The sequence below is a fragment of the Apodemus sylvaticus genome, chromosome 7 (genome assembly GCF_947179515.1).
Source record: "Apodemus sylvaticus chromosome 7, mApoSyl1.1, whole genome shotgun sequence".
In the NCBI taxonomy this organism is placed as follows: Eukaryota; Metazoa; Chordata; class Mammalia; order Rodentia; family Muridae; genus Apodemus; species Apodemus sylvaticus.
Genome location: NC_067478.1, coordinates 4,823,819 through 4,842,232, shown reverse-complemented (window position 1 = coordinate 4,842,232; position 18,414 = coordinate 4,823,819). Strand labels below are relative to the sequence as shown.

General features: G+C 42.5%; 1 protein-coding gene across 1 annotated transcript in view; it reads right to left on the bottom strand.

Moving 5' to 3' along the window:
• Oxsr1 (oxidative stress responsive kinase 1) overlaps positions 1-18,414 on the bottom strand; it is an 83,952-nt gene that overhangs the window by 51,487 nt on the left and 14,051 nt on the right. The window contains exons 2-3 of the mRNA XM_052187003.1: positions 12,205-12,317; positions 3,598-3,706 (exon numbers count right to left, since the gene is read on the bottom strand). Coding sequence (XP_052042963.1) covers positions 3,598-3,706; positions 12,205-12,317 — 222 coding nt within the window. The remainder of the gene's footprint in view (positions 1-3,597; positions 3,707-12,204; positions 12,318-18,414) is intronic.

Sequence of the window (18,414 nt, the reverse complement as noted above, 5' to 3'; positions counted from 1 at the left end):
AACTAGAGAGACTGACCCAGTTAACTAAAGAGACTGACTCAGTTAACTAGAGAGACTGGCGATGGTCACTGACAGCCCAACTGACCCAGTTAACTAGAGAGACTGGCGATGGTGACTGACAGCTCAACTGACCCAGTTAACTAGAGAGACTGACCCAGTTAACTAGAGAGACTGACTCAGTTAACTAGAGAGACTGGCGATGGTCACTGACAGCCCAACTGACCCAGTTAACTAGAGAGACTGACCCAGTTAACTAAAGTAGGCATTTGGGGACCAGCTGGGGATGTGTATACTATATTTTGTCCTTAACCACCATCTGCAAGGAATAATGTACAGAGAGAATTCAAGTGTTTGAACTTTAACATGCAAGCTAGTAAAAAACAAACAAACAAACAAATAACAAAAGAGAAACAGTGGACTCCAGGACTCTATAAACTGTCATGACATAAATGTGAGCCCAAGAAGCTGCAACACTGTGACACCTCCATTGCTCTGACTACAGCTCTCTGTAAAATCTCATGTGCTGCAAGCCACAGGCACTCAGTTGGGAAGGTGTTCATCTAACAGGCATGCGTCTGGGTTTGGTCCCAGCCATGCACAAACCAAGCACGGTGGTCTCTTGGACCCCAGCATTGGAGACTGAATGAATAGGTGGTCAGCCTCATTACACACCATGTTGGAAGAGGCCAGACTTAGACTATATGAAAACCTACCTCAAAAAGAAATTTTCAAAAGAAAAATAAAGCCCAAGCACTTTTAGAATAAAGCAAACAAAATACTGAAAACTGAGATTTAGTACAAATTTTGTAACAAAGCAAAAAGTTAAAAATACACCTCTTCCACTCCCCAAATAATCTGTGTACCATCACAACCTGGGCATGGAGGGACAGCAATGCAGAACCTAAACTGTCCAAGGAAATCCTGATAATTATCAGAAGAGTGTCGAAAAGACACAGCTCAGTGGTTAAGGGCACTTATTGCTCTTGCAGAGAATCTAGGTTCAGTTCCCAGCAGCTACATGACAGTTCACAACTGTCTCCAGTTCTAAGAATCCAATGCCCTCTTCTGACTTCTGTGGGCACTGCACACACATGAACTACTATATACATATAAAAAGTACATCTAATAAAAGTAAAGAATGTTAAAGACATTTTAAAGACAACAACACCACAGACAACAGTGAGGCAGCTGCGGAGCTAAGATCCTGTTAAACTGGCAATGAACTCAACCAGTGAGCTCACATGCACTAGCCAACGCATAGCTCACACCTTACTGCTATGGAAAGACCCATTTGAAAAACAGAAATAAACTCATTTAAAAATGTAGCTACATACATTAAGTATGTACATTAAGTCCTTCTGTACTTTTGGGAAGGATTTTCTTGGTTATTTTTGAGACTGGGTCTCACTTACCTCAAATTGGCTTTGAACTCTAGGGAATCCTCCTACCTGTGCCTCCATAGTAGGATCTATAAGTGTGAACTAATTGAGAATATCCACATGTATACTCCAACACACACACACACACACACACAGAGGGGGGGAGGGGAAGGAGAGAGCAGGAATCAAATAGCAAGAACCAGCTATACTCTAAGCTAGCCTCTTATATACTCATATGCTCAGATTACAGGCATGAACCATCAGACCCTGCTCAACCATCAATTGTTTTAAAGTTATTTTAGATTTGTTTTATGTGTGAGTATTTCACCTGGTGTATAAATATGCACTACAGCCATGCCTGGTATCCCTGGAGGTCAGAAAGCATTGGCTCTCCAGGAACTGGAGTTATGGATAGTTGTAAGCTACCATGACGGTGCTGGAAATGGAAATCAGTCTTCTGCAACAGCAACAAGCTTTCTTAACTACTGAGCTATCTCTTTCTAGGCCCAATCAATTCTTAAAATATATTTGACTATTTCTTTGCTCCTGAGAGCAGCATGTATGTTCCAGTGCACATGTGGTCAGAGGACATCCTATGGAGCTGCGCTCTCTCATCCAGCCTTTACACAGGTCCCAGAGACCCATGAAGGCACTAGCCTTACCTCTCACAGCACCATCTTGCCTGCCCTCAGTCTTTTTATTCTGCCTTTTGAACAGGAACTATAGCAGAGATTAAAGAGTCCCAGTTAATAAAGCAAGGTTCCTCTTAAAACAACAACAACAACAACAACAACAAAACAGGAGGGCTAGAGAGATGGCTCAGAGGTTAAGAGAACTGGCTGCTTTTCCAGAGGTCCTGAGTTCAATTCCCAGCAACCACATGGTGGCTCACAACCATCTGTAATGGGATCCGATGCCCTCTTCTAGTGTACATGAAGACAGATAATGTACTCATATAAAAAAATTAATCTTTAAAAAAAATCAGCTTATATTTACAAATGAAACGATATAGTAATAAAAAAATTTCTAATGAATTACCTGATTTAAATAGGACTAAATGCTAAAATAGTAAAATGTAAGTCCTACAGGGATATAGAAAAAAATAGTATCAATATCAATAGGTATAGATTACCTGATAGCTACAAGAAAATAGTTTTCATAGGGAGTGTTGGGGTGTCACAACCTTATGCAAATAAAATAAATATTACTATTAAAGATCCACTTAGGAAAAGTTTCCGGATGTGATGTACTGAGGAATAGTCAATACTCCAGATCTAAAAAACTTGGCCTGAAATTGATCAAGCTAAACTTTCAATCTAATGCTTAGCATGCTAGAGACCGACATACAGACTATGGGTGACATCAACGTCAATGGACAAGATCCTCTTCCAATCAGTTTATGCCCTGAAAGGAAGGGGAAGGAAACCATACTAAGTTAAGAGATGTCAGAGGCAAAACGGCCCAATGGAAAGTGTTAACCTATCACTGCTTTACACCAGCATTTGTTTTATTAAAACTACATTCTCACCGGGTGGTGGTGGTGTACGCCTGTAATCCCAGCACTTGGGAGGCAGAAAAAGACAGATTTCTGAGTTCCAGGCCAGCCTGGTCTACAGAGTGAGTTCCAGGACAGCCAGGGCTATACAGAGAAACCTTGTCTTGAAAAAAACAAATCCAAAAAAAAAGAAAAATAAAAAGAAATCCTTCCAAAACTACATTCTCGGTAGCTCCTTGAATGCAAAATATCCACAAAATCCTATCAAGATGAGAAAACTTTTTTAATTAATAATTTTTAAAAGATTTTTATTTATTTATTATATATGAGTACACTGTAGCTGTCTTCAGACACACCAGAAGAGGGCGTCAGATCTCCTTACAGATGGTTGTGAGCCACCATGTGGTTGCTGGGATTTGAACTCAGGAGCTCTGAGCTCTGGAAGAGCAGCCAGTGCTCTTAATCGATGAGCCATCTCTCCAGCCCATGAGAATACTTATTTATTTATTTATTTGTTTGTTTGTTTGTTTGTTTGTTTACTTACTTATTTACTTTTTTTTTAGACAGGGTCACATTGTGTATGTAGCTCTGGTTGACCTGGAATTTGATATGTAGATCAGGCTGGCCTTGAACTCACAGAGATCTACCTGCCTCTGCCTCCTGAGTGCTGGAAAATATTACACTTTTAACGTAATGAAAATTGCATTCTGTTGCAGTACTCACCTCCACTTAGCAGCTTCATGACCAGCCACAGCTCATCTTTCACCACGAAAGATGTGTAGTAAGACACAATATTAGGATGGTGGCATTGACTCATGGCTTGAATTTCTTTCTACAAAGAAAAAAAATACATGGTCATTGTAAATTCCAGCTTAAAGCAATCCCTATAATTAATCCCTATAATTATAATCCCTAGATCTAGCCACCCCAGTACTATGTTACAATCTTCTCTGGGATTTCCAAGGAACTAATTTCTTCGTGAATGGCTAAATTGGAACCAGGAGTCAGGCCAAGCTGCACACATCTCTAGTCCTGGGACTTGAGAGGACAGAAGAAGACAGTTAGTGAACAATGTCTGACCAAGATGCACAGGAGGCCAGATCCTGTCTGAAAAGGCTAAACTAGGCCAGGTGGTTGGCCTTTAATTTCAGCACAAGGGAGGCAGAGACAGAGAGATCTCTGAGTTTGAGGCCAGCCTGGTCTACAGAATGAATCCCAGGACTGCCATGGCTACACAAAGAAACCCTGTCTCAAAACCCCTACCCCCCACAACCCCTCAGAAAGGCTAAACCAGAAAACGTCAAGGTTTCCCTCCATCACTTCTGACTCTACTCCTTGTATACACTGCACTGAGAATCTCTGAAACTACAGACACACACTGCTTACCACACAAGGCATCCCTAAATAACCATCTTAGAAGATCAGGCCCACAGAGAATAATTACTAATAAACAGAAATATGTAGAATGTGCTTAACTTAAGGGTATGTATTCTCTGCACTCACCATCGTGCGTGACACACATGTACACCTCTAATATTTGTTGAATGAAAGAATGTGTTGAATGGGAAGCTACACACAGCCTTCCATTTATTCACGTACATGACTGATATTCTTGGATAGAAAGGGCTTTTTCTCATTCTTTAAAAACAATAAATGAAGTGTTCAGTAAATGCTACTTTCTTCATCTTTATCTACTTTAAGGGCAAATTTGTACCAAAAACCTTGTACATACTTTGCAAGCCCTAAAAACACCAGCAGAGATTTTTGCAAGGCTCCTTAACTTCTGAAACTCAGTAAATAGGAAAGGAAAAGAAGGACGCACTTGCCTATTTACAGTTAAACATGACCAGGTAAGATAAGTGAATGTAAAAAGGAACAGATAGGTCAGCATGTACACAGTAAATTAGTAATCACATTAACCGTTACAAGAATCAGCAGGAGAACACAGCTAAGACGGGCAAGGGTGATGGAAGAAAGGCTAAACCAGAAAACGTCAAGGTTTCCCTTGGAGGAGCTGGGGTTCAAACCCTGAGGAAGGAGAGCGGTGCAGAACCAGAGGCCAGTGACCTCCCGCTCCAGCATTTAGAAACCGAGCCACACTCCCAGTCCCATGTCATATGACAAAATATGTGAGATAGATTTAAGGCACAACTGTTACACTGCCTTAATCATGCACAGCCTTGCTGGCCTTGCCAGACACTTTATTTCTGAGGATGGGACACGGCAAGGCAGAAGCTGTTCTAATCAAAGCTGGTTGGATCTCAGGTGGCTGCCAAAAGACTGCCAAGATAACCTCTAACGTTAGCATAATCCCATGCAAATGTCAAATGTCACCCTAACCCAGGGCTTAGACAACCACTGGGAAAGAACCATAAAAAGGAACAGAAAATAACTTCCTTAGAAAATCTCCATCTGTGGCTGAAGAGACCGCTCAGTGGTTAAGAGCACAGACTGCTCTTCCAGAGGTCCTGAGTTCAAATCCCAGCAACCAAATGGTGGCTCACAACCATCTGTAATGAGATCTGATGCACTCTTCTGGTTTGTCTGAAGACAACTACAGTGTACTCACATACATAAATAAATCTAAAAAACAGTTTAAAAAAAGAAAAAGAAAGAAAATCTCCATCCATGCCCAGGAAAGCCCCATTTCTCCCTTTTCTTAGCCTAACATTCTTCTGTCTTTTACATCTAGCTACAAGCTCCCAGCCCCCAACAGCTGGAGCAGCTGATCTGCAAGTGTGCCTCCTCTTCAGGTCAGCAGAGGGTCTTAAGGTTCCCTTAAGGTCAAGAGGAAAACAGCCCAGTTTGGGTAAAAGTTGGTAGCATAAGCGCTAGAGAGGTAGCAGCGGTTACGAATGCACACTGACTACTCTTGCAGAGGACCTGAGTTCTATTCCCAGTATGTACACTGGGCAGCTCATAACTGACATTAACTCCCACTCGAAGGGATCTGGTATCTCTGACCTCTGCAGGCACCCACATGTGTGTACACATACCCAGCACCACACAGGAACACAAACATACACATAATTAAAATATGACATCGTTGTTTTAATTGGTATCAGGCCATGCGTCTGCCTACTAGAGGTACGATGGCACACGCCTCCACCGCAGCAGCTGGAAGGGAAGCACAGAGAGTCGCTGAGTTCAAGGCCAACCTGGTCTATACAGAGAGAAGTCCAGGCCAGCCAGGGCTACTTGGTAAACCCCTGGCTGGAAAGCAAAGAAGCAGAGGGCAGCATGATGACCTGCAAGGATGTCTGATTGAGCAGGTCATATGTGTGTTTATTAAGTGTCTACTGTACCAACTATGTCAGGCCCAATTGCTGACCACCACAAACCCTCATAAAACTGACAGTCTGATAAAGAAGTCAAAGAATACCATGACAACAGAAAAATAGTTTGATAAAAATCAAAAGAGCCCACCAGAGAGGCACAAAATCTAGGAAGCATGCCAGCCAGCCCTCTGGAGCCCACTGCACTGACGGGGACTGTTTAATCATAAAGAACCTTTTGAGAATATTAAATTCTCAGGTATAGCCCGTTCTCAGGTATAGCCCTCCAGTTACATTCATATTAAAGGAAGGGCTCTTACAAATCTTCAAGCCTAGAACTGTCTATGAAACTTAGAAACCAGCAGCTCAGTGACAGAGCACTTGCTTAGCACACATCAGGCCAAAGTTCGATTTCCAGTTTCAAAAAGTTAAAAAGGCACTACAGACAACAGGGAGAAGCCAAAAGGTAAAGAGGAACTGTAGAAAACAGACTGGGTAGCTGGCAGGGGCTGCGGTGAGAGAAAGGACTGGACAGCAGCTACGAGCAGTGTGAGGGCCTGGGACAAGAGCAGCTCTGTGTGGTAGGCTACACTCTGAGATGTAACCTGAGAAACTGCTTAGCTCTAGTTTTCTAGCAGGAGACTACCAAGGACTATAAAGACAGACAGCCTCCTGCACCAACCCTCCCCCTCTCAAGGCGTAGAATCTCCTCCACCATAGCACCTGCTCCAGTCACACTTTTTCTCTTCTGAATAAACACAAATGCTATGCAAGCGTCTATCATCCTCACTTACATTCCTAATAATCTTACTGCCACCTATCCCATCTACCCTTACTGATTTCTGCTTTCTCAGTGTTTCACAGTCAGCTAATGCCTTTCTTTCTTCTTTCCTTCCTTCTTTTGTTCTTCCTTGCTTCCTTTCTGTCATTTTTGTTTTGTTTTGTTTTGTTTTAAATGGGGTCTAACTGTAGAGCAGGCCGGCTTGGAACTCAGTGAGATCTACCTGCTTTTACCTCCTGAGTATAGAATCAATGGTATGCATTCCCACACCTGACACAACTTTACTTACTTAATTTATTGGTTAGGATTGACCCTAGAGCCTCACATGATAGACAAGTACTATAACACTATACTGTATCTCTAGCTTTTAAATCCCCCCTTTGTTGTTTTGTTGCTGCTGTTGTTTTGAGACAGAGTTTCTCTGGGTAGCCCTGCTGTGCTGGGACTTGCTTTGTAGACCAGGCTGACCTAGAACTCAAAGATTCACCTGCCTCCATGAGTTGTAAATTATTTATAGGTCCCCCTCAAAAAATATAAACACTGAACTTAAAACAAACAAACAAACAAACAAACAAACAAAAACAGTAGTCTAGAGGTGGTGCACTAGAGAAGCAAAGGCAAATCTCTGAATTTGAGGCCAGCCTGGCTTACAGAGCAAGTTCCAGAATAGCCAGGATTACACAGAGAAACCTTATCTCGAAAATAAAACAAAAAACAACAACAACAAAACAAAAAACAAAAAAAAAAAAACTAGTAAGTTATTGGCCTTATGACCTAAAACAGATATTAAAAAGAAGAGGACCTAAGTTGAATCCTAGAATTTACCTAAGGCTTGGTGACATGACCTGGTAATCCCAGCACTAGGAAGAAGAGAGAATTGGATCTCTAAAGCTCACTGGCCAACTAACCTCCCCTAACCTGTGAGCTACATGCCAGTGACAGATTCTGCCTCAAAAGCAATGTTTAGGGGACCTCGCTCAGCAGTTAAGAGTACAAACTGCGCCAGGCAGTGGTGGCGTGCACCTTTAATCCCAGCACTTGGGAGGCAGAGGCAGGCGGATTTTTGAGTTTGAGGCCAGCCTGATCTACAGTGTGAGTTCCAGGACAGCCAGGGCTACACAGAGAAACCCTGTGAGGGGAAGGGGGAGAGAACAAGCTGGTGTCCCAGGGTGTCCAATGATGTCTTCTAGCTTTTGGGGACACCAGACAGACACATAGTTCACAAGCACATAGGCAAAAATACCCATATACATAAAGAATTTTTTTTTAATTTAAATTTTAAAAAGACTGGGATTTTTAAATCAAAAACAAAATCCACTCCTGACAGCTGCCAAGGAAAGATGCCAGACCTGACCTCTGACCTACACATAACACACACATACACACACACACACACACACACACTTCTAGTTTCCTGGTTTCTACAGGTACTCCAAGTTGAATACAAACTTAGAAATATCAAGCAGGGATTCACATAAGAAATAGAACGTAGCATTTGCTTTTCTGTACTGAGTTCCCTCACTTGATATGGTTATGTTAATTCCATCCATTTTCCTGCAAACTTCACACCCAAATCAAACCCAGGCCTTCTTGCCCTTCTTGAGCTCCATCACCTCACCAGCCTTGCTTTTTGTTTTTGTTTTTTCTTTTTTAAGCAGAAAGGTTTAAGCGAGATGCAGATGGGGGAATGGAAGAAATGAGGGGTCGGGGTAAGGTTAACTAAAACAAATACCCCCTATTACCTTGTAACCACATTTTGAAAGCATGCTTATAAAACAGAAACTACTTGTTTTCAATGGAATCTATCACATCAAATAAAAAAAACAGCCTAAAAAATTTGAAAACAAATAAAACCAATAAATGGGTTTTGTGGGTGTCGTGGTATGAGTAAGAATGGTTCCCATAGACTAATAAGAGTTGAATGCTTAGCTACCAAAGTAGCACTACTAAGGAATGTGGCCTTGCTGAAGTAGGTGTGTCTTTGTTGCAGGAAGTATGTCACTGGCAGTGGGCCCTGAGGTTTCTGAGACTCAGGCCAGGTCCAGGGTCTTCCTCTTCTCCTGCTGCCTACAGGTCCAAGTGTGGACCACTCAGTTACTTCCCCAGCACCACGCCTTGTTTCCTGCCAGGATGATGGACTGAACCTCTGAACTGTAAGCCAGCCCCAGTTAAATGTTTCCCTTTACGAGCTGCCATGGTCATGGTGTTTATTCACAGCAAAAAAAACCCCTAATACAGGGTCCAGGATCTTGCATATCCCAGATTAGCCTCAAGCTCACTATGCAGCTGCATATGACCTTGAATTCCTAATTCTCAGCTGCACCATCTATGTACTGAGAGTGTAAACTGTACACAAACACCCTCTAACCAAAAAAGGCAAATGGCAGGAGACATTGGCATACATTGCTTTGAATGTGAATGAGTGTTTGCGGGCACATATGTTAGTGCACCACATGTGAACCTGGTGCCTTCAAGGTCAAAAGACATCAGGTCCCCTAGGACTGCAGTTCAGAGTTACAGCTGGTTGTGAGCCACTATGTTAGTTGCTAAGAACTAAACCTAGGTCCCCTGGAATAGCAGCCAGTGCTCCTAACTACTGAGCCATCTCTTCAGTCTCCACACACTGGAATTCTTAAATTCCCATTTTACTGGGGGAGAGGGGCGCAGATACTTCTATTTTAACAGAATTAATTCAAAAATTCACCTAGGCCCAAGGTTCAAATGGTGCTCTAAGATACTAGTAGCAACTGTTACCCCAGGATCTTGAAACAGGATTACAAGGCTCTCCTCCAACCTATGTTTCTTACCAGAGGTGACCAGATCACTGCATCAACCCATGCTTTGCTTCCACAGATGTGTCATCTCCAGTTGACACTTCTCTTATCTGCTTCTAGTTTAATACATAATTACACTACTATGTTTCCCTTCATTCCAATTATCCCCTAGTACTTAGTACAAACACGGGTCATCCCACTCAACTTGAGACTGTGAGACTGTGGTATTCTGCCTGGTAGGCAAGACCTGGGTCTACTGCCTGGCCCCATCAATAAAAAGAAGGGAGGGGGCAATGGAAAAACTTATAGACAGGCAGGCAATCCCTGCCTTTTGTTGTCAGAGAGAGAGAGAGATACATGCATCTGTGCATGCTGCCATGATACCGGTGCTTATACACAGACATCAAAGAACCATTTTGGAAAGTCGGTTCTTTACTTCCACCTTGTGAGTCCTGGAAGGCTAAACTCAGGTCACATCAGTAAATGCCTTTACAGTCTATGCCCAACTTCTCTATCACTAACTGCATATACCTGTTTTGGTTTGGTTTGGTTTGAGTCTTTTTTGGTTTTTTGGAGACATGGTTTCTCTGTATAGCCCTGGCTGTCCTGGAACTCACTCTGTAGACCAGGCTAGCCTTGAACTCAGAAATCCGCCTGCCTCTGCCTCCCAGAGCGCTGGGATTACAGGTGTGTGCCACCACCTCCCTGCTATATACCGGTTTTAAGAAAATATACTTTACATTTATTTTATTATTTTGCATCTATCAATCTTTGGTCTACATGTATATATAGGCACCGAGTGTGTGCCTGGTATTGACGGAGGTCAGAAAAAGGCATCAGCCCCTCCACTTGGAGTCCCAGATGGAGGGAAGCTGCCATGTGGGACTGATGGGATCTCTGTGAGAGCGACAAGGGCTCTTAATCACCACACCGACTCTCCAACTCCACTGGAAAAAACACTATAAAATAAAAATATCAATACATCCATTGTGGTAGATTTCTGCTTTTGAATACCATATTACTTAGGAAGGCACCCAAAGGGGCCATTATATTTCTACAGTAAGCAAAACAGAGAACACCTCCCAGAAAATAAACCTCAGCAGTATAGCACTTACCAGCATATACACACCCTAGATCTGACTGCTATGTCTGCAAAAATAGTAACAAAAAATAAAAACATGAAATGAGCCAAGCACCGTAGCACACACCTTTAGTCCCAGTACTTAGGAGGCAAAGGCAGGCAGATCTCTAAACCCAAGGTTTAGATCAGTCTGGTTTACATATCAAATTTCAGGACAGCCAGTATTATCATGAGAAACCCTGTCTCAAGATATGATTTATAAAGCTAATTTTCCTTGCTAAGCACTTACTATGCATTCTTTTGAAACAAGGTCTCTATACATAGCCCCGGTTGCCCAGAGATTCACTACTCAAGGTTATACTCTTAAACCGTACTGCCAATCCAAGAATATAACAGAAATAGAAAACAATCCTGGGAGGCTGCTTTTTTGTTGGAGAACAGAGAATATCTTTATCAGCCTTGTTCCTACCTACATTCAATTCCCAGAACCTACATAAAAGCATGACATGGCATATACGTTAATCCTAGCCCTGAGAAGACCCTAGGGCTTGACTGTCAGTCAACCAGCAAGTTCCAGGCTCACCTCAAAGACTAAGGTGGGAAGCAATTGAGGAAGACACCCAATACTGACCTCTGGCCTACCTATGTACTTGAGACCCACAAACATGTACATGTGTGTGCTCACACCACTCCCCAAAGTAAACTAAACAAAAACCTTTAAACCAGCATGCCTTTTATCTGAGCACTCAGGTAGCAGAAGCTGGTGGGTCTCTGTGAGTCTGGAGTCTAAGGCCTGTCTGATCTATGATCTGAATTTGAGAGCTCCAGAATAACCTGAGGTACATAGCGAGACCTTGTCTCCAAACAAAAAACAAAAAAACAAGCTTTTAAAATAAGTAGAGGTAAAGGAGAACACACATTGATACTATGTTTCTCTAAGGTCAGTATCTTTTAAAAGATTCTTGACCCGGGAATCAAAAATCCAAAATATTACTTAGAGAAATGAGAACTAATGAGCCACCACATATATAAATAAGAACGAACATCAATCACACAATCTAGGACATATGCTCAACAAACTAGGTGCTTCTGTGAACATCACACACCTGTCTACTAAAGCTACATGAGCAGACAGTGCTACAAGCATTCCCTGTACAAAGCAAATACACAAAGAGCAAAATCTCAAAAGTTCTAAGAAATTAAAATATTCAGTCAAAAAAAAAAGTATGTATTAAATGTTAACCTCAGAGTAATAAGATTGTAAGTAATTTTTTCAACTTACTTTGATTTTATAAATTTTATAATAATCATTTATTAATGAAAATAAGTCACTTTCTCAAAAGAAACTGAACATATCAAGTTATCTCTTCTTCTCACATGATCTCTAAGAACAAGCCCTCTATCGTGAGCTATGCATACCAGGAGCTCGTCCATGCTGGTCTGACACTTCTCCAAGTTGATCCGCTTGATGGCAACTCTCTCCTTCTTGGGGGCACAGTAGGCTGCTTGGACCACGGCAGTTGCTCCACTCCCTGAAAACAAACACATCCGTAAATAAATATGCACATAAAGCACAGCGGTTCAAATCCCACACATCTGAACAAGGAAGAATAAGCCTGCTGTGCCCCCAGGGGATAACGGATGAGGAGGAACACCCTAGAAAGACGCACAGCACAGGCTTCAGAACCTCAGGGACGTCAAGATGGTTCAGCAGAAAAAGGTTCCACCTGCCACCAAGTCTGACAGCCTGAGTTCAAACCCAAGGACCACATGGTGGAAAGAGACCTGATTCCAATAAGATGTCCTCTGACCTCCACACTCACCATGGGACTGTGCACCCACATTCATGCACACACATACAAGAGAAAGAAGCTATTTCATATCCATTGCCAATAAAGAACAGTGTAAAAAAATGGAAAATCATTAGGATTTTAATGATTCTGAAGAACTCTAATAGTTCTGAAGTATGATAATAGAGACCCATACTTCTTGTTCTTTTCCAGATACAAATAAATACCATAAAAACAACTGAAAAACAACCGCCAAAGAACTTTGGGAGGTATAGAAAGGAGGCAGATGGCCTAGAGACCACAGGACTGGGGAAATCCATGGAGACCTCACTGCCTTCTCTGCCTCTCTCCCATACTGAACAGCAGAGACCTGCACCCCAGAGCTACCAAGAAAGAAAGAAAGAACAGACACATACACAGACAAGCAAGCCAACAAACTAGAAGAGCTGCCCTCTGGCTACAGGTCTGTAAAAAGGGCAGCTCAGCACAGAACTAGCAGTCAAAATATTGCCCAGTCAGTCCTCATGGAGGACAAGGCCTGGCCCAAATTATCCGGCAGCAGCATGGAATGGTCCCTAATCTACATCTTCAATAGTGGCAGGCAGATTCAGCCCTGTGCATACCTACGGCAATGCCAAGCTAAGTGGCCTTTAGCAGAGCTTAGAGCCAGGGCAGCTCTGCAGACATGGAACAGGCCACAGTGGTCCTGAGCAACACTGCAAAAGCACTAAAAACTAAATCACCATGAGGATTACAGTTTCCAAAAGCAGAACAGAAAGCTACACGCTATGCTGAAATAGGGTAACGGCTTGCCAAAATACAAGATTCAAATAGGATCAAGAATCTGCCAACATAATAGCCCAGATGTCCCGGATATAATCAATGACATGATGCAGGATGGCCCGGCTCTCAGGAAACAGGCAGGTGCACTAATTCAACATCACCCTGGGCTACATGACAAGCTGGAGATAAGCCTAGGCTTCATCACAATAAGACATGATGGGTTGGAGAGTTCAAATCCCAGCAACCACGTGGTGGCTCACAACCATCTGTAATGAGATTTGGGTGTCTGAAGACAACTACAGTGTTCTTACATATATAATAAATAAATCTTAAAAAAAAAAGAAACATGAAATCCTATCTCAAAAAATGGTAATAAAAAATAAGTTCTCGGCTGGGCGGTGGTGGCGCACATCTGTAATCCCAGCACTCTGGGAGGCAGAGGCAGGCGGATTTCTGAGTTCGAGGCTAGCCTGGTCTACAGAGTGAGTTCCAGGACAGCCAGGACCACACAGAGAAACCCTGTCTCGACAAAAACCAAATCCAAAAACAAAAAAAAAAAAAGTTCTCAATGAAAAAATGGAGGGTGGGGGCAGGGGGCCTCACTGGGTAAAGATGTTTGCTACCAAGCCTGAAAACCCGAGTTCCAGCCATAGTACCTACAGAAGTGAATCTTGGAAGCTGTCCTCTGCCCTCTACACACAGGTACTATGGTACAGTGATTTGTACATATACAATCACACACACACACACACACACACACACACACACACACACACACACGTGTGCACACACATAAATGTAACGATTTAAGAATGTGTCTAGAGGGGATTATGCTAGAGACTGAAAACAGGGTCAAAACAGGGTCCTGTGAATACTGTGCACAGGGTCTACCAACACAACCCATCCTCAGCCCCAAATCATTTTGCTTGTTTTCAGTCTGACACTCATCTGAAAGTGACTACAGCAATGGCTAAACTGGTTGCACTACTAATTTATCTAGAGGTTTGTTTAGCACATGGAAGATATCTTTTCTCTTGATGTGAAGAAAAGATGAAAATGAAATATGCATCAATGGGCTAGAGAGATGGCTCAGTGGTTAAGAGCTCTTCCGAAGGTCCTGAAGTCAAATCCCAGCAACCACGTGGTGGCTCACAACCATCCATAACGAGATCTGACACCCTCTTCTGGGGTTTCTGAAGACAGCTACAGTGTTCTTACATATAATAAATAAATAAATCTTTAAAAAAAAATGTTCATCCAAAAGTTAAAGTACCAAATGGAACTATACAGTTGAGACAGCTAATGACTGAGAAAAGGCATCTTCTGGGAGCTCAGTGATGGACAAATCACAAAGGAGAGAATCTGTGAACTTTGAGTCAAGATCAATAGTTCATCTGAACAACAAAGAAAACAATCTGAGGAAAAAGCCTTAGGTAGCAGTAGAGTAACAACAAGGGATCTATACTCCATGTAATACATAAAATAATGTCCCCGCTTACTCCCAAAACATGAATGTTCTAGCCTTCTAGACCTAAAGGCATCTTACCCTATATCCTCCTCCTCCTCTTCCTCCTCCTCTTCCTCCTCCTCCTCCTCCTTCTCCTCCTCCATTTTAGGACTGGAGAGATGGCTCAGTGGTCAAGAGCACTAGCTAGTCCCCAGCACCCACGCAGTAGTATACAATCACCTCTAACTCCATTCCAAGGCATTCAAAGCCCTCTTCTGGCCTCCAACTGTACATAAACATACATGTAGGGAAAACATCTATGTATATAAAAACAGTATTAAAAACACTTGCTGGATATCACCAAATTAAAGCTCTAAAGCTAAGCCTGAAGGTGCACAACTACGTCAGCACTCAAGCAGCACAAGCAAAGGATATAAGAGGCTTAGCCAGGCAGTGTCAGTTCCACTTCGGCCCACACTACAGGAGACTCAGTCCCCAAAATAAACAAAGAAAGAAGGAAGGAAGGAAGGAAGGAAGGAAGGAAGGAAGGAAGGAAGGAAGGAAGGAAGGAATTAAAGATTATTTTGAATTATCTGGATGACTCAATACAATTACAAGGATCCATGTAGTGAAAGAGGAAGGCAGAAGTTCTATTAGACAAGACAATGGAAGCAAAGGCTGAAACACGAGCACGCACGCACGCACGCACGCACGCACGCGCACACATACACATATGCAGGAACACGCACACCACACACATATATACACACATATACACACATGCACATAAACGCATGCAGCTATTAATGACATAGCTATTAATGATATAGCCATGAGTCAAGAAATGAATACTGCCACATGCTAAAACATGGGTAAACCTAAAAAAATAACAGGCTAACTTAGTGAAGTCCTGCTTCGAAAACCCAGACCAGCAGCCTTCCTTTATGTAAGATGTCCAGAACATGCGAATCGAGAGAAAGAAACGGTGCTGCCAGGAGCTGAGAGGAGAGAGGAAGCGACTGCATTGTATGCTGGGTTTATTCTCTCTCTTGGTGACTGTAAAACACCCTAAATGCAGGAACTTTTAATCAAGTGTACATTTTTAAACGGTAACTTTTAACCAGGTATAATGGCACACACCTTTAATCCTAGCACTCAGGAGGCAGAGGCAGAAGAATCTCTGAGACCGGCCTGCTCTACATGGCCAGGTTCTTAAAAAAAAAAAAAAAAAAAAAAAAGTAACTTTTTCTTATTTTCTTAGAATACTACAACCTTTACCTCCTAATCCGACAATTCTGACAAGAGAATGGAGCACTGCTTCAAAGACAACCGCAGCTGAGCCACGGTGAAGAGGCCGAGCCGATGGCCTTTAAAGCTTCTGTGGCTCAGTTTCCCCGTCTTCTCCCAGCCAACTCCCAAAAAGAAGGTTCAAGGCTTTACCAAGCCCTTTAAGGTTGTGGAATTAAACTACAAATTTAACGTCATTCACATTCTCTTTGCCATGGCTAAAGAAGCTCCATTTTATGTCAGGCATCCATCTCGGTACCCACCAGCCATTTGTCTCTGACCCCAGTTCCTGGGAGATGTTTCCCAGTAACCCTGACTCAGTGGCCCCACCCAAAACTTTACAGTCATGACTACCTACTTGTCATGTGACTGCTTTTTTGCTTCTGTGACTTGCTTAAGCAGATTGCCAAAGATTATTTTGAGTTGCCTTAATCACTTAAGGGCAGAGCAGAATAATTTTTTTGCTTGCTTTTATAGATACTGAAGGTCTGTGTGGTTTTCACCTTTAAAAGTCCATCCCCATAACCCTCCTGCATAGCATTATCAATTTTGGCTCAAAGATTATTCATCTTTCTAGCAGCTAATCAATACACCTTTTAATTATAACTGGATTGAGTCTATGGTCTTTTCCCAGGAGTTACAAAGTCCATACCATTTGGAAGTCCCCAGTGAGATCCCTAGGAGATCCCACGCTCAGGGCCAAGGGTCTGGGATAGGCCCCAGGGATCCCAGAATGCAGTAACTGGACTGAATCTATGGTCTTGTCCCAAGGGTTACAACTCCATGACACTCTTCACCCACCAGCGCATCCTTCCCTCCTCCCATCTCTGGCCCACACTTGCCTTTCTGACTGACATGGATTATTTTTACATCTTACCTAGGAGGAATCCTCCTTCCATCAAATACAACAGATGCATCTGCAAGTCATTCCTCAAGCCTCTCAATTACAGTGTCTACTTGATCCGGCACTAAGTACTTGGAAACTGAACATATTTACTCATTTTCCATAGCCTGAGTGCAATTTATTTCCATACCACCTTCAAGCACATATGTCTTCCTTCCATCTTTCTTTCTACACATTAATCCACGTAATGTCCTTCTTTCAAAGCCTGCCTCAAAACTCATTATTTTCAAGCAGTATCACTACACAGACTCAAACTGACACTGCAGCTCCACTACTAGGGATAGAATAAGTTTTCATTTCACAACCATGTGCCTGGCAGAGAAATGCTCAATTAATGACTGCTATTATTCACTGATTTATTTACTACACAATTTTAGTCATTTAAACTGTTCAAGCACATGTGTATCTCAAGTATTATTTGGGCTAGGGTGAGCTTATTAAGGTTCAAAAGTACTTGAATCTTTACCAAAACACAGAAGGGCAAATTATCCCTACCAGCTCTCCAACCTTTACACATCACTGAAATTACACAGGTTCCATTCCCAATACTTTAATCACTAGTATGACCATACAGTAAACATTCTCTTGTATAATGAGCCCAGAAGGGAACACATTAAACACTACAGGGAACGTGTCATTAGATTTCCTCCTCCTTCTCTATTATCTTATCGTCCTCTCAAATATAAAGCAATCTCAAGAAACTGTTGGCAAGTGAGTGGGAGGGAGAATGCTTTGTGTATTGCAGAGTAGCTATAGTGGTGAGAACAGTCCTCAGTATACTGCTGGACACAAGACTCACAATGTTTCCACTACTCTGGAGGAAAGGTACCTAGGCCTAGACTCCCTTATAACAAGCATTTACTTTGACAAGAGTTCAACTTTAATAAGACTCAGAATCTGCCTGTAAATGGGTTGTTGAGAGACAGGCCCATCCATAAAGTACCTGCTACAAAAGCATGATACCCAGAGTGCAGAAACCCATAACTTGCTAGGCGGTGGTGGTGCACACCTGTAATCCCAGCGCTCTAGGAAGCAGAGGCAGGCAGATTTCTGAGTTCGAGGCCAGCCTGGTCTACAGAGTGAGTTCCAGGACAGCCAGGGCTACACAGAGAAACCCTGTCTAAAAAAAAAAAAAAAAAAAAAAAATCCAAAAAACAAAAAAATAAAAAGAAAGAAAGAAAAAAGAAAGCCATAAGTCACGTAAAAGCCAAGCCCGGGAGTACATGCTGTAGTCCTAGTTCTGGGAACACAGGCAGGAGGATCTGTGGAACCTACTGGCCATCTAGTCTTGTTGGCTCAGGAAGGCCCTGGTTCAGTTAGTGACTGAGTCTCAAAATACAGGTGCAGAACAACGGAAGAAATCACCTGCATCGACCCCTGCCCTCCACATGTGTGCCGCACATGCACACACATACCAC